Source organism: Mya arenaria, chromosome 5, assembly GCF_026914265.1.
Source record: "Mya arenaria isolate MELC-2E11 chromosome 5, ASM2691426v1".
Lineage (NCBI taxonomy): Eukaryota > Metazoa > Mollusca > Bivalvia > Myida > Myidae > Mya > Mya arenaria.
In genome coordinates this window covers 64,508,229-64,532,604 of record NC_069126.1, presented here as the reverse complement: position 1 = coordinate 64,532,604, position 24,376 = coordinate 64,508,229, and the positions used below count along the sequence as shown (strand labels likewise).

At 33.9% G+C, this 24,376-nt stretch overlaps 2 protein-coding genes across 5 annotated transcripts in view; one reads left to right on the top strand and one right to left on the bottom strand.

Moving 5' to 3' along the window:
• The window catches only part of LOC128235030 (IQ domain-containing protein H-like), a 33,041-nt gene extending 28,188 nt beyond the window's left edge, over window positions 1–4,853 (bottom strand). For 3 of the 4 annotated variants that reach the window (XM_052949717.1, XM_052949718.1, XM_052949719.1), the window contains exon 1: window positions 4,726–4,847. In XM_052949717.1, the coding sequence (XP_052805677.1) occupies window positions 4,726–4,776 (51 nt within the window). In that variant the 5' untranslated portion in view covers window positions 4,777–4,847. Of the gene's footprint in view, window positions 1–4,725 lie in introns of all 4 variants that reach the window. The other variant, XM_052949715.1, reaches the window with a different exon arrangement.
• Window positions 4,854–4,941: 88 nt separating this feature from the next.
• On the top strand, window positions 4,942–15,103 carry LOC128233683 (alpha- and gamma-adaptin-binding protein p34-like). The gene is made up of 9 exons (XM_052947483.1): window positions 4,942–5,030; window positions 6,683–6,873; window positions 7,272–7,371; window positions 7,627–7,722; window positions 8,024–8,104; window positions 8,619–9,002; window positions 9,980–10,087; window positions 12,505–12,554; window positions 13,788–15,103. The coding sequence occupies exons 1-9, from the start codon at window positions 4,967–4,969 to the stop codon at window positions 13,854–13,856; spliced, it is 1,143 nt and encodes a 380-aa protein (XP_052803443.1). The 5' UTR covers window positions 4,942–4,966; the 3' UTR covers window positions 13,857–15,103.
• Window positions 15,104–24,376: the final 9,273 nt, after the last annotated feature.

Here is a 24,376-nt window from a genome sequence, read left to right as displayed (position 1 = left end):
ATACAAATATGTCCAATAAACAACAACAAAATGTGTCAAAACAATCTTGAAAATGTATAAGCAAATCAATTGACAGAGATTCAGAGATGCTTAAAATTCATTAGCCCCAAGCGGGCTGCAAATCACACCCGGACAAATCAATTACAATAATCAATCATTCATTCAATGTGAACCGAACCAAAAGAAACCATTTACTCTTACAAAGCATTAAGAATAAAGTTGCGTGGTCATCAATTCTTCAATAGAAATGTTTATGAACATTTTGACGATTTGTAAGGGCATATTGATTCTTCCCAAAATATTCATTTCTGTTACATTTATATAATTGATTGCTGGAAACTCAGCAAAATTTATTATGATTGATCAAAATGCTGATAAAAGCAACAGTGAACAGGGAAAATACATTTGTTATATATACAGGAGCTCACATGAGTTGTCATTTAAAGCTGCACTCTCACAGAATGACAGTTATGACAACTTTTTTTATTTTTTTTTGTCTTGAAATGAACCAATCTTTGCATAGATATATGTAAAAGTGATATTAAACTGGTGACAAAATATCAGATTGCAGTTTTTAACATTTAGTAGCAAAAAGTTTTGTGGCTAAAGGCGTTACTTACGCCGATAAAGAGATTTTCGGCATAAAACGTCAATTTTTGAAAGTAAATTTGAATGACTGTGATCTGATTTTTTGTCAGCACTTTTATATCACTGGGTTTCAGACATGTTTGCAAAATTGGCTCATTCTAAGACAAACAAGTCAAAATGGCCCATCTGTGAGAGTGCAGCATTCATACAGATTTTTATTAAAAGTGATTTCTAAAATTGATAGAAGACCAGACTTGGCGATTTTCTTTGTAATTTTAGTTAAAATGAGTTTAATAAAATTCGTATTGAATGTCCACAAATGTGAGATTCTATATAATATGTGATAAATATGTATATGCAGATTAACAGCGCTAAATACATAGCACGGCCATTTTCAATTCTATTTAATTATGATGTAACGTCGCCCTATTAGGATAGTTATTACACTAGTTATATATCAAAGGTCTTTTATAACATAATTCATGATAGCGACATCATTTATGACATAAAATATTCTACAACAACAAAGAAATATTGGAACTGTCAGAACAATAAAATACCAGTTCATTGAACCTTATAAATTATAAAAGCCAGTCTGGGTATTAGGAAATCAAGAGCTGCCCGAAATGTAAATCCCCTTTCTTTACACCCAGTAATCTTTTATTGAATTAAACTGTATAAAACATACATAATATGCTTAAATTCATAATTGCAATCTATTGTTCAACATTTCTATTAAAATGATGCTTGATAAGAATGCTACAGGTAACTTGTTGACAGGAAGGCACAGGTCTATGTTAACGCATGTACTTATTGAACTTTAATTAAAATTATTAAGTTCATTAAAGACTATTTATTCATGGATTCCTCCACAAAATTATTTTGCTTTTTATCTTCCATGAAGTGGCTATATCATCTACTCCTTGAGAAAAAAGTGTATGTATGACTATGAACAAAAGGCCTAACACACAGTTTTTTAACGGTTAAGCGGGATATTTCATATTTTTATTACATTTGTCATTCTATGGTTGTGTCATAACAGGCATAACCTTGACCTTTGGAGCTTACAACCACTAGCAAGATATGTGTTGTCTTAATGCAGATAAAAGTTTTGCATGTTATTTAATGACCTTGACCTTTATTTTAATAAGGTATGGAACTGCAGTATTAAAGAGCAACATGTTATCTCAATGATATTCGTTCAAGTATGTTACATGTATTTAAAAGTTATCTGAATAAGGCAAGGGTAAAATCTGGTTTTATCTTATAAGTAAAATATAAAAACTACTCTTCTTTCCAAATACTGCAAATCAGTTTCGGTCAGGGTTCAATATCTTGATTTGCATTCTAAATGCACTAGACTAGACAGGTACGGTACAAATAGCCTTATAAACCTCAATATTTTTTCTAACTTAATACTGTACATTCATTTCTCATTCCTGCAAACTTATTCTTTACAAACATTTGTGCAGTGTTTTTTCCACCTTTATGTTTGTTCAAAGGGCCAAGGGCCCTTAAAATTGTGAAAATAACAACAAAATGCATAAAATTGTGAATTTACAATAGTATGTTTTAAACAAGGAAACAAAGTAAGAGCAATCCATTAATAATCATATTAATGTTTTGTACTTATTGTCTGTAAAATCAAAATATTGTTTGATGAGAGTTGAGAATATATTTTTTTTAGGGGGTGGGTGGGTGGGGGGGTATTTTGGGATGGCAAAATTTCAGCCCCATTTTCAGTGAAAGAGAAACACTGATGTGCATTCGCATATGTGATGTGTAAAACACTTTGCCAAGGACTCACAATTGTTTGATCAGGATCCCTGGTTATAAAACATGTTAGTCCAAGGGATTCAAAAATGAATCACTGCATTTTTAGCAAGTGATATAAACATCCAGAATCCTCTTAAGCATGACAGGAAACAGTCCTTACACAGGGGAAAGGATCAACCCTATGACTGGAAACTTGGGCCACTTTCATAAGGCGTTTCCCAACCTACCCATTTTTTTTTCCACCCAACCTTTGTTTTTATAATAATCTGACAATTTTTTTCTGACTGCTTTTTCTCTCCTTTTCGGTATATCTTTTATTAAACTGTATATTTTACTTTGATACAATCTAAACCAGTCATAAGCCAATGTTAGGACATCTCAAAACTTATCTTAATGCTGTCTGCAATCACATACAGTGCCGCAAACACAGTTTTAATGCTACATGAATATGGCCATACAGTACACTTAACAAGTTAGACCCACTTTTTGTTTCCCTCTGTGGCCAACACAATGAATTTATTGACTGCTCGCATTTGGAGAACCGATGAATTACTAATGCAGCGTTCTTTGGAGGGGTTAACTCCACAGACACACAAAGAATCTACGCTAAAATTGATTATGTTTAAATAAACTATTCAATCGATTAAGATGGCTACCGTACAGTTAATTGCTGTTATTGTTTTTCCTCTGCCCATTAAATTTAATATATAGTATAAATATTGATAAATACATTACACCCGAAAAAGGCTTTATATATATGTTACATTTGAAAGATTTTCAGAAAAGCACGATTGAAAGTGTCTTGGATCAAACATGCATTCAAAGTTCACAGCGTATGGTGGAAATTCCTGCTTGCCTTGTTTTCTGTGGAAAATTCCAAAAAACTTCACTAGCTATTTTTAACTACTATAATAATAATTATACGCTTCATTGTATTGATCATGGGCATGACGTAAGAGGTCATGGTACTGAATTGGGTCAAATGTCGGCTGTTTCAGGGTTAAATATAAATAGAGGCAAGATATCAACTATTCGATCAATGCTTATTATTAACAATACTATATTTAATAGTATTCAAGACAATATTTAATTGGTGTTTATACACATATATACAAATACAACACTGGTAAAAAATCATATGAGACTTACAATGAACATAAGGAAAAAAACAAATAACTTCTGAATAAGAAAGTTTATTTCTTGCTTATCTTAACAGAAGCCGAATTCAGCAGCAGGGTCATTAATAGTCTAAAATAATAGACGTGTTATACAGGATTCTTCCAATCCCTAACGTCTAAACGGGAATGTGCAAAAAACGGGGGTGTTTTAAAAATATTGAAATTGTTTTAAGTGAAGTATTTTATGGTTGAAATTGATCATAAAGACTTATATTCATATTATAACATGTAAGTGAAATGTTATTTTGCACTAAACAAGCATTTTATGCATTAAAACAAGTTGTTTACCTTTCCAATAAAACGAAAGTTGACTGACACAGACAACAATTATGCGAAGGGGAGCAAATCGATACAATCGTAATAGCTCGGCCTCCTCCGACAAAGCTTCGAGATAGACCTCGTTATACAATCGTAACAACTTGGCCATGGCCGAAATGTTCTGAGCGATTTAAAACTGTGCCCTATAGCCTTGCAGGTGCCCTTCATGTATATATCGTTATGTTTTGACAGAATGAAATGAAGAAAAGCCGTCAAACTCATAATTAGAAGTTGGATATTTATTTTTTGTGTACAGAACTAATATAAAACAACATTATCTGGTAATATTTCTTGTTTTTATGATATTTTATAGACGCTATATGCTTTAACCCGGAATCCTGATCGGAACAACTACCCACTTTTGATACTAAACAATTTGTACGTGAAGGATTTGCCATATCAAAAATCAAAAAAAAAATCCGTCAACGTACAATTATTTGGACTAGGTCATTAAAAGAAATATATCTGACGATTTCTGACACTCATTCATTATTTATGCTCCTTCGCAAACAAGCAACTGTAGAAGTAACTCAAGCAGATATCAGCGAAAGAAAGAGTTTTACCCTCGGAGGAAACCAGCAAGGAAAGTGGGTCTAACTCGCTGAGTGTACTGTAATTGGGGCAGTCATTTGTATCCTATATATTTTTCTACTTGCAGCACTGGAAAGTATAATTGATGTTGTATGAATGAAGTTCTAATAATTAAAACCGTTAATCAGGGAAATGGTCGTCTGTCTGACAATATTTTCAGCACCTTCGATTTAACATCTTGAGCATCATGTTAAAAATCACAACATCTTGCAAGGATAGATTTGTAATGATATATTTTTGTTATCTATGTATCGGAAATGTCTTGACAGTATACCTTGATCAGTATTTGTCCTACTTCTTCTGGGCGTGTTTCAACGTCTGTCATGATGCTATATTAAATTCAAAACGAGAAATCAATTAAAAAATCTACAGAAATGAAACCATCATAGAGGCAGCCATTGCAGGTCTCTCAGCAACAATAAACATCCTGCGGAATGGTTTTGATTTTTTCGTTGATTTTCATAGGAAGCAAGAACACGTAAGTTGATGACGTAATTCACACTTCCGGTAAAAAAATGGCCACCCCCTGTGTCTTATTTACATCTTGTTCCAGTTTTTCTGCAAATAACTTAGTGAAAGGTAATTTTTGGTGCGATGTTTTATCAAGTTACATTCCCTTAACAGATTGCAGAATCACATATTTTGTGACAATTTGCATGTTACGGTTAAAATGATATTAAAGTTCCTTTCCAGTGAAAGTGACAGTTCAGACACTGGTGACAGATGGCCATGACTCATAATCATATTCAAAATGAACTTAAATTTTCCCCTGAATCTTATACCCATCATAAGGTCATCGGTTTTTGAAAAATTCATTCAAGACGTTGTCATAGCAATAGTATTAATGTCAGTGTCTTCAACATCACCACAAACCACCTTACAAATGATAACAGCCAGCAGCTATGGAACATTACCAACTAATGACCCACCACCTTTATTTTAAACCAGGCATAAATAAATACAAATTATTATGTTATTATATGTTAAACAAATCATATTCTTGATTCGTTCATTAAATTTTTGTGTTTTAAGTTAGATGAAGTCATATAATGTCAGGGTTCTCAATTAGTCTAAAATAATAGACGTGTTATACAGGATTCTTCCAATCCCTAACGTCTAAACGGGAATGTGCGAAAAACGGGGGTGTTTTAAAAATATTGAAATTGTTTTAAGTGAAGTATTTTATGGTTGAAATTGATCATAAAGAGTTACAGTATATTCATATTTTACCATGTAAGTGAAATGTTATTTTGCACTAAACACGCATTTAATGCATTAAAACAAGTTGTTTACCTTTCCAATAAAACAAAAGTTGACTGACACAGACAACAATTATGCGAAGGGGAACAACTCGATACAATCGTAATAGCTCGGCCTCCTCCGACAAAGCTTCGAGATAGACCTCGTTTATACAATCGTAACAACTCGGCCATGGCCGAAATGTTCTGAGCGATTTAAAACTGTGCCCTAAAGCCTTGCAGGTGCCCTTCATGTATATATCGTTATGTTTTGACAGAATGAAATGAAGAAAAGCCGTCAAACTCATAATTATAAGTTGGATATTTATTTTCTTGTGTACGGAACTAATATAAAATAACATTATCTGGTAATATTTTTTGTTTTTATGATATTTTATAGACGCTATATGCTTTAACCCGGAATCCTGATCGGAACAACTACCCACTTTTGATACTAAACAATTTGTACGTGAAGGATTTGCCATATCAAAAATCTAAAAAAAATCTGTCAACGTACAATTATTTGGACTAGGTTCTCAATACGTTTCAGTTGAACCGTCTGAAATAGTAAAGTAACCCAATAGCTACTACTTATTCTACTTAAAATTCATTTATTTTTCCAAATTTGAACAGGCCTAATTGCCATTTGAACCGTCCATTTTGGCCGGCAGCCGGTTATTGAGAACACTGAATGTGAATCACTTGCAAAAAAACTGAGTAGCAAACTTCTTTTTCTTTTTACCTTATATACCTCCATTTTTTATCATTGCATTTATAAATTCTGTTTCTTTCACAATCTTTACTAAGATTCTTGCAGCTTGACACACAAATGTATAGGTCCTCAGTAGGGGTTTGACATTAATGGAAGATAGATAAATGGCATTAAAGTGGAGGGGTTCACCAGCATATTATTTGTATAAAGAAAATATAGTTTTATATTTCTATAGTTTGTTAAGTTGCTATTTTTTACCATTTCGCACGTTTTCATTTCAGATATTTTAAATCAGGAAACTGTGCCTGAGGAAAAGAGTATTGTAGAAAACATCCGGGGATACGAATGGAATGTGGACACCAAGTACTACACAGCCATTGTGGATTTATGTGTAACTGAAGAAAGAACAATAGGAGATCAACAATTCGCTGACAATCTTCAGGCATTTGTTGTGTATTTTGATGCAGAAAATGTAAGAGTTTGAGAAACACAATAAATTATTTAAAAGAAAACAATCAAGTTATTACCATGACATTGAATGCATGGAGTCCTAAAACTAACAAAATAACAAAACAAAATTATTTTTTGAGTTCTGACCCTTCATTGACTGAAAAAAAAAGAAGCAAATATTGCATCACTCTATTTTACTTTATAGGTTAACTGTTATAAAGTGCAAACAGGGTATATTGTACTTCAACTCTTTAGACTTTAACACTTATAACGGTTAAATAGCTTTGTGTTAAAGTTAAACATGAGAAATCAGTATTTAAAATACTTGTCAAATACATTACAGTTATATGCCCGATTATGCCTGCTGACATGAAAAATGTTTCCAATGTACAGTGTCATGTACCACTATGTTGTTTTCAGGATGACAGTTTTAAGAAAGTGAAGTTGTGGATGCCATACCTTGACCAGATCGATCCTGAAATAAAAATTCTAGTCTGTGACAGATGTTTGGAATCATCAGGTGACTTGGCAGGAAAAAATCCATGACATATTTTAAGCTAGTATTACAGTAGATGCTTTCCATAAAATACAATAATAAAGATCTAATAGAAATTGTAAAAAATCTTGAATGTATTTTATTTCAGTTGTTAGTTATAAAATTGCTTAATTCTTAAATATTAGCTTGCATGTAATAAATCATTTAATGGCTATTTAGTATTAAGATGATTTTAAAAGAAATAATAATTATACATAACACATTTGTTGTGATTTGCAGTAATAAATCGGCTGGCAGCACAGACCTGGTGTATTGACAATGGCTTTGAATTGGTGGAGCTGAATCCAGACTCCAACAGTGACTCTGAATTGGAAGGTAAATTTTGCCTTCTAGTCTATATAAGTTAGATTAAGAAATGACCGAAGATGTTTAATTTATAAATTTGGCCCCTATACTTAATTTCAAACATGTATACAATACAAAGCATTACCATAATTGAATAAAGATTGGAACATGGACTCTCTCTCACTGCATTTGCTTCAAGTTATGAATTTTGAGACCATTGCCATCTTACTGAATATTATGTCTGCACATAATGTATTAATGTTTTTTTACAATAATACTGCATTGATCTACAATATAAATGATATTACTGCATTATGAACCTCCATTTCAGATGATTTTGTGGAAACTACCGGGTTAGCTAGGATAGTCCAGGCGTTACATGCTCACACATGGCCCAATTTGGTGATGAAAGGTAAGAAGGGTTTAATTCAGAATATTGAGCGTATTTCTCAGGAAATCGCAAGATCGCACTCGAGCATTTGTACTGCATGAACACACACTAGGGCAATGTGGATATCCTTCCAGGTGTTACACTTTCTTCTGTTATTTAAGTTTGCATAAAATTGTAATTCTGCTGTTCGTACATGTAGCTTTGGGAACTAAGATCAATACCATTATGAAAGGAGACATTGAAGATTTACTTGCATGTACATGTACATATGATCAGCTTGAACATTTTTGTTTAAATGCATTGAAGACATTTTAAATTACATTTAGTAACAAGTAAGTGATAACACAAATCATTGACAAATTTAATTTTAAATCATTTTTTTCTCCAAAAAAATAAAATCAAATGATTTGGAAAAGGTAAAAAATCTTATTTTTTTCCAAAAGAAGACCCCAAACAGTTTTGAAAAAAAATAATAGAGAACCAACACTTGGTAATTGTAAAAACATTGTTTTAAATAAAGTTATATTAATTTCAGACACAAGGCATACAGTCAGTCCATACATTCGACAATTGATGAAAGAGGAACATGAAAAGAATCAGACACAGAGAGACAATGACACAAATGAGGAAATAAGTGACAGACTAGCACCTTCTCATGATGAGAAAAGCCATGATTCTGACAAGCAGTGTAAACATTCCATAGGTCAAAATGGAGTTGATGATAGTTTGGGTGCAAACATTGACAAAGTGGTTCAAGATATTATAAGTGAGACTTCTGAAATTAGTGTTAATGAACCTAGTGGTGAGGATGCAGGTGAATCGGATGAAGCTGATAAAAAAACTGATGTGGCATCTGGTGGAGATGATAAAGAGAAGGACAAGGCCAAGAAAAAGCAGCCATCAAAGGAAGAAAGATTAGGTACTGGTTTTCGGCCCATTGGCATGGATCGAAGTTGGCCCATTGCCAAAGCAATCTACATTTATTCTATATTTTTACTAGTCACAGTCAATGGGCTACAGTAGTTTGAGCATGCTTGGTCTGGTGTTGTTTGACTGACATAGTTGGGCGATGTTGAAAGCTGAATTTCCATGAATTTCTATGCATTGTTATACCCTTAGTGTCTTTGTTGTCTGAGCCAGCATCCTTGTTAAAAAACTTTATCCTTGGCCATAACTTAAAAAAAACATTCAAAAGATTTGAATGTAGCTTGGTTCTCATTTTTCAATGCATAGAAGTATAGGAAGGCCAATACCTCTGGCTTTTGTAATTGTTGTAATTATGCTTGTTATTTGACTGAGAAAAACAGTAATTGTGTTCTCTTCGCAGTGCCAACCAGTTATACTGTAGTACTTTATGATCGAAGTAATTAATAGTAAGAGGTAAAATATATTATATACTATATAGTAATATAATTATATGATAACAATATTGTATTTGTTCTGTATAATCACGTTTACAGAGAGATATTCAATATAAACTTTAGAAATGGGATTGGAGGGGAAAAAGCCACAGACTCTCAAATGTTTAAAGTGACACTCTTATTGAAAATCCATCCATACACATGTATTACAAACATAAATTTTGAGTGATAAACCTTTAACTACTCACTAAATAATGCATCTATGGAAAATATTAATTACTGACAATGAGATTGTAACCGTGTATTTAATATCTGAAAACACAAAAATATTAAATAATTTGTGAGTGCTAAAAGATTAGGGTAGAAATACTGTGTTTTCTGTACCTTTCTTTCAAATTAAGCTCGGTATCCTTCATAAGAACCATTATTTGAACCATTATTTTCGACATTTATTCATCCTTTTCAGCATATTAAAACAATTTTATTAATTGTGGTAAATCTTATTTGGGATTAAGAGTGTTAACAATAATTCCAGAGAGTCTCCTCCCTTCTGAAGACCAGGGATTATTTGAAGCTCTGGCGAGTGAGGACCCTGAGGAAGAGTCCTTCGAAAAGCTGTTTGAACAATTTGCCCAGATGAAAGGTTAGTTCTGAGCTTTATCACATTTTCAAATTCATCTGTCAAGGTTTTAGCTTGACTATTCGAAGAATAAGGAGAACTAAACTACTCACCCAAGCGTCGGCGTCTGCGTCAGTGTTTGAGTCATCCCTTGGTTAAGGTTTTGCATGCAAGCACACATAGGTAAATATCTCAGAAACTACTTGAGGTATTGCATTGGGACTTTATACAATGGTACTCAACCATCCAACCTACTTAATTAACCAAGTTAGATAACTCTAGTTTGCATTTAATGCAAATAATAGGCCTTTATTATTTGACTTAGAAATTTTGGTTAAGGTTTTGCGTGCAAGCACACATAGGTTAATATCTCAGCAACTACTTGAGGTATTGCATTGAGACTTGACACAAAGTTACACAACCATCCAACCTACCTTATTAACCAAGTTTGATAACTATAGTTTGTATTTAATGCAAATAATAGGCCTTTATTATTTGACTTAGAAATTCTGGTTAAGGTTTTGCGTGCAAGCACACATAGGTTAATATCTCAGCAACTACTTAAGGTATTGCATTGAGACTTGACACAAAGTTACACAACCATCCAACCTACCTTATTAACCAAGTTTGATAACTATAGTTTGCATTTAATGCAAATAATAGGCCTTTATTATTTGACTTAGAAATTCTGGTTAAGGTTTTGCGTGCAAGCACACATAGGTTAATATCTCAGCAACTGCTTGAGGGATTGCACTCGATACAATGGTACTCAACCAACCAACCTACTTAATTAACTAAGTTAGATAACTCTAGTTTGCATTTAATGCAAATAATTGCCCTTTATTATTAGACTTAGACATTCTGGTGAAGGTTTTGCATGTAACCACTTTTAAGTTAAAACCTTGAAGCGAATACATCATGTATTGCATTGAAACTTTACACACAGGCTCCCAACCATTTAACCTTATTATTTAATGAAGTAAGATAACTCTATCTTTCATATTATATAATTTTTGCCCCTTTATTATGCGACTTAGAAATTTTGGTTAAGGTCTTGCATGTTAGCACACATAGGATAATATCTCAGCAACTACTTGATGTATTGCATTGAGACTTTATACAATGGTATTCAACCACCCAACCTAATTGAATAACCAAGTTAGATAACTGTATTTTGCAAATAATGGCCCTTTATTATTACACTTAAAAATTCTGGTTAAAATTTTGCATGTAACCACATTTATGGTAATATCTCAGCACATCATGTATTGCATTGAAATCTAATCTAACAGTGATCCATGCATGTTTCGTCAAAACTTTTCAATCCTTACACTGAAAAGCGGCGGAATAGTCGAGCGCGCTGTCTCTGTGACAGCTCTTGTAAGAATACTAAGAACTGTTGTCAAAGCCTTGTTGACATCGTCAACCTTGTTGTCCTCATTGTTTGCTAGCAAAATGTTAACCTGTAAAATCAGTGATTTTATTCATGCAATTTACTGCCTTCTGTTGTCTGTTTCCCCTTGTGAAAAATTGCCCATTTTTCCCAAATATTTATAATGTTTTCTCAATTTGATAAATGTGGATTGTGTTGATGAATAAAGGAGCAATGAATTTCTTAAAAAATAACAAAAATCATGACAATACTAACAAATTCACAGCTTACGGTATGCATAAGAAGTTGAAAACATGTATATTTGCCATTATATTTGCTATTCTGTTCTGATTCCATATCTTTTCCAATCTTGACTTTCTTTTCCAATTTGTAGGCACAGGCAGTATAAATGTATAAACATTTCCAAAATAAATCACTGAAAATATATTCAAATGAAACTTATTGATGTGAAATGCAATTATTGCAAAAGAAATGGCTGGTTATGTCCCTAAATCAACTATATAAAGAAAAACAGTCATGCATTGGCATTTTTTGCATTTTTTTAGCTAGAACTTATATGATATTCTCTGTCATCTGGGTGTCTGTACGTCTTGAAACAATTGCTTTTGAATGCAATACAGTCTTCAGTTTGAGTTGTATCTTAATAAAACTTATACTGTTGTTTTATACAATGTATCCATGAGAGTTTAGTTCATTTTTTAAACCAGCAGGATCTGCCCATGTATAACTGGATTAAAGCCCTTTAAATGCTGCAGTATTTTCTATGTTTCCTGAGTATATGCCAGTACTGGTGTCCATTTGACAGGCCATCAGAAGTTGACATGCAGGGGATCAAGCCAACAATCTCTCTGTTGAAAGGCAGACCTCTATACCACTCTCATACCAGTCCTTGTATTTTGAGGATGGACTCTTTGCAACTTGATTTAATAGATGAATGTATTTGTTTTCTGAAACAATGAAATGCGTTAGTATCCTTAAGACTGGTATAACATTGATGAATGCAGACTTCTTCAGGCTACTTAACGGCTTTTGATTTATCTGTCTTCAGAAAAAGCTAGTGTACTTCCATTAGATGAAAGAAAAAAGTATGCCGAGCATGTAAGTATCTGCATGAAAGATTAAACTTTTTAAGCAAACCCACTATATAAAATCCTGAATTTGAGCAAGCCAGGAAAGCATTTTACCAATGTAGGACATGCAGGCTTGTGCTTATTTCATACACAGAGTGAAAGTAAATGTTTGAAAATTTTGATTAAAATGTGAATTAAATTAAATTTGATTAAATGTACTATTATACCAGTTGAAACACATTAGAACAGATTGGCTAGTACTATTATTTCAATTGAAACACACAAAAAACAGATAGTGTAGTAAGGGAAGTGGTTTGCAAATTTCTTCTAACCAAACCAGTCGAGGTTTGTTTGCTTGCCTTGGTTTACACAGGGAAATGTAAGTTTGGTTGGTGGTCACCAAATTTCACAAGTGGATTTCCTCTGGGGGTTTTCCACCATACAAGACTTAAGTATAACAATTTGCCGATATAAATTATTTATATAATATTATAATTTATATAACGTTATAATTTTTGTAAAAATAAATGTTTGATTTTACATTGTTGGTTACTCTAAGTAAAATTTCTCTACATATAATTCAAAAGAAATTGTCATAGATATATGATTTTCATACTCTGCTCTCTATTATGTTGTTTTTCCATAATAATTCAGTTTTGGTATTTTTCATCTTGTAAGTTTGACATCTACCTTAGAGGTGAAAGATATTAATTAATGGAAGCCATCAACTTTTGGAGAGAACAACACACATTCTATATTGATATATGATACCTTACATATGTATCCCTTCTTTGTATGTGTAAAGTGGATCGGTCAGTATTTCACTGTATTTTAATAAAAATCCAGTTTTATGATGTCAGCGGTCCATATTATATTTTTGGCTGGTCCAGACCTTGCCAAAATATTATATTGACCGATAACGTCATAAAACTGGTAAACGTTATTTGCTTTGTTCAATAAAACACATCAAAAGCACTTTAAAAAAAGTGAATGGTTATATAAAATGTTCCGTTTAATATGAAAACTCAATGATAACTCAACACTTTAGGCCATATGGCATTATAAGGACCAGCCAGTCGGCCACAAAAGGTGAATGGACCTTGGCTAACGCCTCAGTCCATATACACTTTGGGTGGCTGACTGGCCGGTCCTCATAATGTCATATGACCCTCATTGGTGTGTTATATTTCTTAAATATTGAACAATAGCAAAAGAGGACATACAAATGAAATAAAGAAATCCTAAATGTTTCTATCTCCAGGTTGCAATAGCTTTCTGGCGGGCCATGGGTGGAGATGAAGATGAAGTCGGGGACCTAGACAGTGATTGATGTGCAATTAAGGGCATTCCATTTGTGTGGTGGAGAGATAACCATTGGTGTAGGAAAGGAGAGAAATAACCATTACGGCTTCCGTAGTGATGCTGCTTTACAGAACTTGCTTAGTAGTAAACTCTGGCCTTGCTTCATCACAAAACTATGGTCAGAAGTCTACGCTGTGGGCTGTCTATCAGTGTCAGTTTTATCTTGTTTTGACTAACCAGCATTTTAAAGTTACAAGGACGGCATTTTAAATTAAAGTTTTAGCTTACCTGCTTTTCTGGAGAAGAAAAATGGACCTTGATCATAACTGAAATCAGACAACCTAAACTTGGAACACATGTTGCCAGCGACAATAAGCACATTTTTAGCAAGACCCTTGCTTAAATAATTGTTGAGATATACCCCTTATTCGAAACAAAAAAATTAAAGCAGAGGAGCGTTGGTAGTTGCTCTGCAGCACTCTTGTTCAATCATTATGTAGCCATTCCCTTTACTATTTCATGTTCGTCACATTATACCTTAGCTTCTTTGTGATGGCTTAATGTTGCATTTTGCTAAGGAGGTCACTGGTTGCTAAGAAAGTCACTGGTTGCTATGGATGTAAGTAGTTACTAAGCACTACATGAGGCTACATACAAATGTCAAGGATCTTGGCCTTGCGGTCTCAGAGAAGATCTTTAAATATCTAACTATATTAGTATAAAGAAAACCTGGGACCCTTTCGCCGGTATAATAAACATCTTTAGTCATTTCCTAACTTAAGTCATTTCTAAAGTCAATTATGTCACTGATCATATTATATAATTACTTCATAAAATATGAATTACTTGAATAAACATAATTTGATGTTAAAAACACTGATACTTTTTCTTTTAATTAGACTATCAGCAGTTTAGGAAATCAACGTAGGTTACAAAGCCACTGTAAATTGTTTTAAGAATACCAGCCTTATACCAGTACTAAAGCTTTTAAAGTAAAAGAATCAAGTGACTTGTTGCTGACATCATGGCGATCATCTTGTGATATAGTTGTGGTGGAAGCCAATATTGTATGAATATCATGTGATTGTATAAAATATGAAAACATTCCTGATCAACATTAATGCATTGTTGTGCTTAACTTAACAAGTGGGTGTTGTATAAATAGACACTTAGTCAGTGCTAAATGTTAAACTTAAAACCTTTTGAATTTAATAATAAAACAAATCAACCTGAATACATTATATGCTAAATTACAAATAAAAATATATAATAGTCTTTACAATTGTTGAATAGTCTTAGTCAATGGTTGAATTTTATATCCATTGTGTATAATCTTCTGTATGAATGTTAAATTTAATGCATTCTTCCATCAACATGCTTTGCAATGTTGAGCTGCAATATCAAGCATTTGTTATGAATGTTGTTAAAACTGTATGATTTTATTGTCAAAATAAAATAAAAAATACTTATTACAATGCATCATATATTGTACATTTTGTGAATTATTTTAACTAACACGGCCTGGGCAGAATTTAACAATGATCTCTTACTGAAAGCACAGTGACAAATGTGTGTAGAAATCAATGTTTCACTGTTTCAATTGAATTGTATACAACTTTCGTCAATGACCTTGGTATAAAGATGGGTGAAAATGATGGTCATGATTTTCTTTTGGGGCCAGTAACTATAGGATGGTTTGACCTATTAACATGGAACTTCATTAGTAAGAAGTGATTGAACATTGGATGCCTTATATTGTTTGGGGGTCAGTAAGTTAAGACCCAACTGCATTTAAAGTGTCCATTCAATGGCATGTAAAACCATGTTACTCCAGTGATTAATCCAGGAGTGACTTCTTACTGGAGTTGCGTGGTGTCCTCAAACTATTGTAGGTTGTGAGTGGGTAAGAGTGGTCTAGCGATATAGTTGTCCACCTTTTTACCTATATAAAGTTGTGGGCACTATGGGCACCTGTACTGGTTTCTACTTAAGACACGGACTCTTAAAGTGATTCTATTAAAAGAAATAGTGTACTTGAAATAACAGTCATCAGTCAATAAAAGGGTTATACTGGCTGTTTTTAAGGTGATGTTCATTCACTCAAAAACACAAAAACGAGAAGAAACTATTTCTGTTGAGGTTCAGTAGGTTAATCAAAGTCACAGTCGTTTTATGCACAGGGACTTGAAAGTATAATGCAGATCCCAACAGCTGCCACTGGCTTACTTTAAATAGTTGCCGGCGGACTCAGTGTGGTTAAATCACTCTTGATCCTGAAAAAAACAACAACATTTTACGGGCTGCATATCACGTCATGGGACACAATACAACGAGTAATCATGATTTGTCGACGATAAATCAACATATTATAAAAGCTAAAAATCCACTAGGGTTATATAATTTGTCAAGATCATGCTTTCAAGTCTCTGTGGTTTTATGGGGGAACTCCGCAAAATAAAAGGAACGTGAATTGAGAGAGAGAGAGACAAGAGGGGAGGGGGGGGGGGAGAGAGTAAATACAAAAGGACGGATCGTTAGAGGAAACGTCGATGTGACGGGTCGTTAGTGAAAACGTCGATTTCACAGTTTACATAACGTTACGCTTGTAAGGTTAAGCCCTGAGAGCCAATGGAAATGACAGGATATAATACAGGTCTTGTATCGTGTCCGACCACACGTACGAGCAGTTGCTCTGAGAACAATGACCCCGTTTTAATAAAGATCGTAGGGCAATCGTATTTTTTTCCAGGCGTAGCCTCGTTTTTATCCAATAAAAAGCTATCGTTCGGAAATTTATCGTATAGATTCTATCCGTTCATTTAAGTGATTTGTCGCTCGGCGTTCTGTGCGATTACTTGCGGTGAAAACTGCCGCGGGTTGCCACGGCGATGCTTGCGATTCCACTGCGCGCTGATTGGCATTCTTGATTTTTCTTGAACGCTGTGGGAATGTGGCCCAAGAGCGAAGGGGGTTTAAGATAGTAACCAACACTGAACTTTTCAAGTATTAAAAAAATTAATACGAACAAACCAGCACTTGCCGTCACGGACCAGTTTATAGGTCCGTGTTGCCGTGTAGAGCTTGGATGCACAAACAGTTCCGCGAAAATAATATATTAAACGGTTTTAAGAAAGCCAACGTTTTATTCCAATGTACTTTGCTTAAGTTTAACAAACACTCCATTAAATCCAGTGTTTTTTAAGTACCCGAAGTGCAGTTATTTGCTCACAATAACGCCAGCCGATATTAACACGGTGGAGAACCCACGTGACTTAATTGGTAAAGTGCACGGCAACAAATGTCAACAAGTCTCGATTCAGGTAAGGTTTTTAAAGATAACTTTCTTAATATTTGGAGAATTTTTGTGAAATAAAGACCATAAACCGTGCACTTAAGAGCTCTATCCACAGTAATAAAGAACTTTCTCTAATATTCTAAAGTTTTCCTGAAAATCTTGACCAACTGATTTCTCAGAGTTGAAATCTTAGGCAAAGTACACGGCTTTTGACAAATCTATCGCTTTACTTCATGCCAGCCGTAAATAATTCATACACAAATCTTATTTTAAGCAAATTTTATGTATTTTAAAGTTTTCAGCGTGTATTGTTGAACTTCTTATAGTTATTTCAAAGGCGAAAATGAACTAAAATCAAATTGATAAAGTACACGGACATTTTAGGTTTGATAAAGTACACGGTCGTTTACAACCTTCAGTGTATATACTCATTATTTCACTGACTGGTGCTAAAACGAGTTATTATAAATTTATTTATTATTTCTATTCTTCAAATTTATTATTGAACATTGCTCCATGTTTGAAAAGACGCATTGTAATGGAGTGGCAAGGGAAGAATGAACGCGTTTTAACAGTTAGACCGACGGAGTCGCCTAAATGATGGGCTCATTTTCATGAATCATGGAAACATGTGTTATCACACTAAAATTCAGTCCCGTATTTTAACAATATATTCGCAATTGACATATAAAGGGCTTGAAGTTTTTGTAAAGGGTGTTCCACTTCTTTTTCGTATCGTATATGTAAAACGTGTTTGTATTCATTATACATGGTAAACAGTAACACATAACTGCTTAATAACTCTTCATTTTGTCAATTTTGAGAAAGAAAAGTGTTCTTGTACTTTTAATGTCTTCGATTGCTAGCTGATTTGATAGACTTATGAGTTTGTGACATTTGTTTCATTTCAGAATATGAAGACTCCGACTTTATGCAAAGAATGCGGAATGGCATTTCAAAATAAAAAAAAAACATCTAGTAGACCACGATAGAAGGCATTCTGATCAATTGCCATCGTTTTTGCGGGAAAGTGTTTACACAGACACAGGCTAGTTTTTAGCTTTATTTTTTCGCAGAGAATTAAGAATATACTAACAGTTATACTTTTATTATGACTCCCCTCGTGTAGAGGTTAAGATTTCCCGTCGTCTGAATGTGTTTTCATCGTTTTTTAGGGGTTACGTTTTTCACATTATAATGTGGTCCGTGTTTCAGTGGATAGGGTCGTTTAGTTATATGATGCGGATTACACGATCAAACACTCATTGCGTGGCAGTAATATAGTGTGCTTTTTATAAATTATATTCAAATACTGACATTGCCAGCATTTCTCGCTAACTTGTGACAGTACATGTCTTTTTATAGGTGCAGCAATCACGGCGAGACAAAGTTGCACGTTTGCAAATATTGTGGAAAAACTGCTCTTGCAAGACTTGAAGTACACGAAAGACGCGAAAGTGGCCAATTGAAGGTAACGTGTGATGTGTGTGGGTTCAAATTGGGTGACACGACCAATCTCAGTGACCAGATCTCTACTAGACACAGGGGAATGACACGTCACAAATGTCTACAGTGTCGCTCAGCATTCAAGTTTAAATCTGGACTCAGCAGGCACGTTAAGGCGAAACACACCTTATCAGGACACATTGAAAGATCACAATGGTCTAGTTAGAAGTGCATTCCAGTATGTTGCCGAGTTAAAATAACGGTTTGATGAGTTTAGCATTTTATTAAGATAAATAGCAAAACGTACTTATACCAAATGGTGCTCTTTCAAAATGTTCGTTTGTCTTACAGTACTGAAAAAAATGCTGTGTAAAATTAGTATGAAAACGGATTGAGCATAAAACATTTTCACAAGGTTTAGAGATGCATTGTTGTCATTTTCCCATTGATGTCCTATAAACTCTTAACTGCATGTATCTTATATAATTCAGCAAGCTTTGAAACACAATTATTTTGTAATCACATTTCAGCCTTTAGTCTAGAACATTCTAATGTTCCATGCTCAGCTCTTATCTAGATGTTCAAGTCTTAGTCCTAGCCTGTAAGTTGGTAATATAGTGTGCTCTCATTCCTCCTTGCTGTTTCCCATCTAACTCCGAGCCTCAATCTTTACAATGAGTTCCTGTCTGTATTGTTCGAACGACCGCAGTTTTACTGATGTAGATCAGATAATATTTGTTCAGACTGAACCAAATAAAAGATTCAGCGTTACCTGAAAGGTATGAACAATATGCTCTAAATGTGGAAATATATATAAACTAATTGTGATGTGCCTATTTTATTGTTTTATATCACATCAAAATAGGAATAATCATGAAATTTATAATCACCACAAACGGGCCGCTAACTACAGAGATGTTTTATTCGCCGTCAGTCCAGATTATAATTTATAAGTAAAACTATCTGATTTTTGAAGAAATGTATGTATGGTTCTGTATTGATCTCCATATTTAAAAGTAATCGAACTTATAATGGCAGACTTTATCTTAAATTATCCCATAGACTATCTTTTAACTCCTCATTAAATACGATTGCTAAATATTTAGTTATTTAGGTGTGCGTTATAATGCAAAATGTATTGATACAACTTAAATGAAAACTAAACACTATCCAGTACATTCTGACTTCACGAATAGAAAATGCTTATATAACTATTAGTTTGTAAACCGCACTCTACTTTCAAACATAAACTAAAATGACCGTGTACTTTATCATCCTAAAATGTCCGTGTACTTTATCAATTTGGGTTTAGTTCATTTTTATCTTTGAAATAACTAGAAGTTAAACAATACACGCTGAAAACTATAAAATACATAAAATTTGCTTAAAATAAGATTTGTGTATGAATCATTTACGGCTAACATGAAGTAAAGCGATATAGATTTGTCAAAAGCCGTGTACTTTGCCTTAGATTTCAACTCTGAGAAATCAGTTGGTCAAGATTTTCAGGAAAACTTTAGGATATTAGAGAAAGTTCTTTATTACTGTGGATAGAGCTCTTAAATGCACGGTTTATGGTCTTTATTTCACAAAAATTCTCCAACTATTAAGAAAGTTATCTTTAAAAACCTTACCTGAATCGAGACTTGTTGACATTTGTTGCCGTGCACTTTACCAAATAAGTCACGTGGGTTCTCCACCGTGATTAAGCTTCTCAGGCACCGCGTGTTTTATATATATGTAGATCTACATCAGTAGTACATATACATGCTTCATTCTCGTTTTTATGTCATTTGGTTAAAAAGAACACATGTTCAGGTTTCACTTCAAATTGACGTTTTGGAAAATAAAACTTGAAACGCACTAGAAAAGAAGAGTGCTTTGAGATTTAGTTTTCATTAGCCTGAAATGAACTTGCTATGCAGAGTTACTTCCCTTGTTAACAATTTATCCATTTTCTTACACATGACTGTTGATGAAACTGCGTAGAACAAAACATGGAAACGTGCTCATCGGCAAGGTTATAATCTTTGGTAATCTGAAAGTATTCGTTGCGTAATAGAGAGTTTATGGTTAAATGAGGCGTTTTACTTCGCTCACTGTACGTAATTGTTGATTAAATTTTTGAAAATATCTGAACATTTTCTTACCAATTCGGTAACAAAACGTCAAAAGGCTAGATTTTTAGATAACCACGGAAATGGGCGTTTTGTGGATTTTTTTTGTATCATTTGGACATGTTTTTGTTTCCTTGTAACGCCACAAGTCTCATCTGCAAATTTCATGTCAAAAACATTAAAGGCCTTTTTTAAACAAGTGTTCATTAATTTTGTTACACCTCAAAACAGGAATGCCTGATATTGTATTTTGATTTTAATTGATTTTTTTTTTAAAAATCCTGAAAAACATTTGAATGTGATTGATATCGGTTTTATAAGCTTCTGATATTTTGTTAAAATCAGCTCCAATAATCAGATGACACTTCATATAGCAGTGCTGCATTCACCACTGAAATAATGGCAGTGAGTATATATGGATGCATAATCTGACACTACTTTTTTTATGGGTATCTTTTTAGATGATTGTGTATCCGTCCGTAAATTTCTTGTCAATGCGATAAAGTCTTCAGTTTTGATTGTATCGCAGTCAAACTTCCTTTCATAAACCAGCCAGATCCACCCATGCATGACTGGCTTATGGCCATTGAAATTGTCAAAAGTTCTATAATTGAAACAAAGTAAAATTACAGTCTAAGAGAGACAACCTGTACTCAGAGAATGCAGTTTTTTTACTCTCCCTTGAATTTGTTAAAGAGGACTGATTGCTATAATTGATCTTGTTAACATAATAAAGCCACAAATTATTACATGATGTTCACCAAATGTCAACAGTCAGGTTAGGTATTGACTAATACACAGGTTCTTTCGAAAACAAGACAGATTCGCCCTTGCTTGACTGGATTATGGCCCTTAAATTGTCAGATATGCTATGAAACAGCTTGTGAACACAAAAAGCCTCCATTTCTAATCAAATATTCTCAAAACTTGGACAGCAGTTAAATAATGATTAGACCTCGGTTACTATTGAATACCAGTCAGATCCGCCAAAGCATGGCTGGATTATGGCCTTGGAATTGTCAAAAATTGCTAAAATATGGCTTGTGAACACAATAGAGCCTCCACTCAAAATGATCTTCACCAAACTTAGTTTTATAGTGATGAGACCTTGGTTCCTTTTGAAAACCAGCAAGGTCTGCCCAGGGATGACTGGATTAATGTCTGAAAAGAGTCAAATTTGGTATGTACATTGTTCATGGTCAGTAATTACCCATTTGGGATTTGGTCCGTCATGGTAACCTTCACTAGAAAACAGATGGGCGTAAACTACAGGCGACACTTCTGATTTCAGGAATATTAAAAAGCGCTTTTCAACATATACACGTAAAATTATTTTATAGGTGCAAACATTTAAAAAATGATGGTTAAATTTTGTGCTGAAATCCATAGCTTGTAAGCATTGTCTCCATTAAAGAATCAATAAGATTTGACACTTATCATCCAAGGATTACTTTTGCTGTGAATCAGTCAATCCTGAGTCCAACACTCATTTATTTTCCTCAGAACCTTATCTTTCTTAAACTAAAGCATCATTTTGCATCTGACAGCAGGTAACATTGTTGTAAGGTACTATGTCCGCAAGAAGGGTTTTCAGATTTTTGTTCAGAACACATTGTTTACCAGGTTTTCACAAATTGAAACCTGGTTTTCTTAGAATGTTTTTATGATGGGCGGGTGGGCAGTAGGATGGCGCCAAACTTGCATATATGGTATCCAATAAATTCGGTATGGTTTGACATATAGTAATCAAACTTGGTATGTCAGAAGAGTTTATGGAGACCTCTCAACGGCATGAGTGCACTTAGGAACAAGGTCAAGGTCTTTGTTACTAAAACAGAAAAATGCTTGGCACAGAATAGCTATAGTTAGGGTTAACATATTGCTTCCAAACTTGTTTTAAATTTTGTGATTCCAAAGGATGTATTCAAGCAGTTTTGAAAATAAACCACTCCCCAGAAAACCCTGATATTGCTTTGGCTTCAATGCTATGGTAATACTTTATTCATGCAAATGCGATTTTGTTTCAGTGACATGACTATTCCTGTTGTTGTACCCATGGCTAGCCTTGGCCATACTTCTGAAGATCACTGGCAGTAGCCATTGCATATGATAGAGCTGGGTATGTCAATGTGTGTTTTGTCCAAGTATCTTAATTGTCAGAGGTAAATCTGCCTTTGAAATAATTGGGTCTAAAGTTTAGTGTAAAAACTGATTCTAAACAAAATGAATTTGAGTTTTTTTCATAGCCTTGTTATAAGCAGTTGCATTATCCTCGTGCAATTTTATTGCTAACCATAATATGAAAGCTTAAAATCATTAGTACCTTAATTCATATGCCCTAATAAGTCAGTAATGCTCTTCCCAGTTTGGTCTCAGTCAGCAAACATTGTGTATATATTGACTGTTTTTTAGATTGATGCATTCACAATGGTCACACGAGAGCAACCATCAGTTTCAACTGAAGACCAATCTATAGCAGGGAGAGATCCGGCCCCTACACTAACAAACTACAGAGATCATGTGGTGATACCTTACACATCTCAGCCAGCAGTGACACCTAAAGGACAGTCTGGTAAGTCTGATAATGGTGGGTCAAGCTTCAGGATTGGAACTTAGAAGGGAGAACCAGCAGATAGATACCTAACTCATCTCTAGTTAAAGAGATTTAGGTAAGCTCAGAGCAGTTGTGTTTTGTATTTGACCATTCACTACTGGATCGGGCAATGGTAGCAGATGGTCAACATTTTTGTATGGTATCTGATAGTATTAGCTCACATTTGTTAACCAGGTTTTTCCCTTAAAACTAGGTTGTAAGATAGGGGTATGTTGGCAGGCTGGCAGGTATTGGTGGCTTGGGGACTATGCAACTAGGTATAAACAATTTGTGTCTGGCATGTAACTTAATCATGCACAAATGTTTACCATGAGTAGCTGGAGTTGAGTAGGTGGCATGTAAGGCCTGTGTACGACGTAGGCCAAAAGTTGAGGTCACACTTGAAGGTTCATAGGTCAGATTTTCTTGTAATTTTGCTTGTTTGACATCCCTGTTAAGAAAAGCAATGGAATTACCAGTCAAAGGATAATGTTAAGAAAGCAATATGAATTCCTTTTTTATAAAAAGAACTATTTATATTTAATTAAACAGCCTTTCATCATTTCATTTCAGCTGTGTCATTGTCTGCGGCATTGTCATCGTCTAAATTGTCACATTTTCATGGCTGCTTGAGTAATTGTTATCTAATCTTGGTTAGAATATTCATTGACATAAAGGCTGTATTTATCTGTGAACAACAGCCAGGTTACACTATTAACTCTAGAATATTGGCCCTTAATATATGAAAAATTACTTAATCCACTTTTTCCGCTCTCTAACTTGAACATTTTTTATCCATTATTTTTACAAAACTTGATTAAAATATTTATTGGCATCATATCTCAACTGCATTTGATCAACAGCAATTTTACATTATCAACACTTGGGTTATGGCCCTTGAATGGTCTAAACTTGACCTATTTCACTTTGATGACTGCCTAACGTCATTTGTTTTACAGTACTGTTACTAGTATACTTAACTGGTTTACAATCTTTGAACATATAATATCTCAAATTGCCAGATAAAACAATTCATTCTGAGTTCACTTATGAAACATATTGCTCCAGTTAAATCATTATTACTCCTAATTAATAAT

Coding starts and splice junctions, on each gene's coding strand:
- LOC128233683 (XM_052947483.1), top strand. CDS start 4,967: ATGGCCACCCCCTGTGTCTTATTTACATCTTGTTCCAGTTTTTCTGCA. Junction 5,031..6,682: donor TGCAAATAACTTAGTGAAAG/GTAATTTTTGGT, acceptor TTTTCATTTCAG/ATATTTTAAATCAGGAAACT. Junction 12,555..13,787: donor GAAAAAAGTATGCCGAGCAT/GTAAGTATCTGC, acceptor TTCTATCTCCAG/GTTGCAATAGCTTTCTGGCG.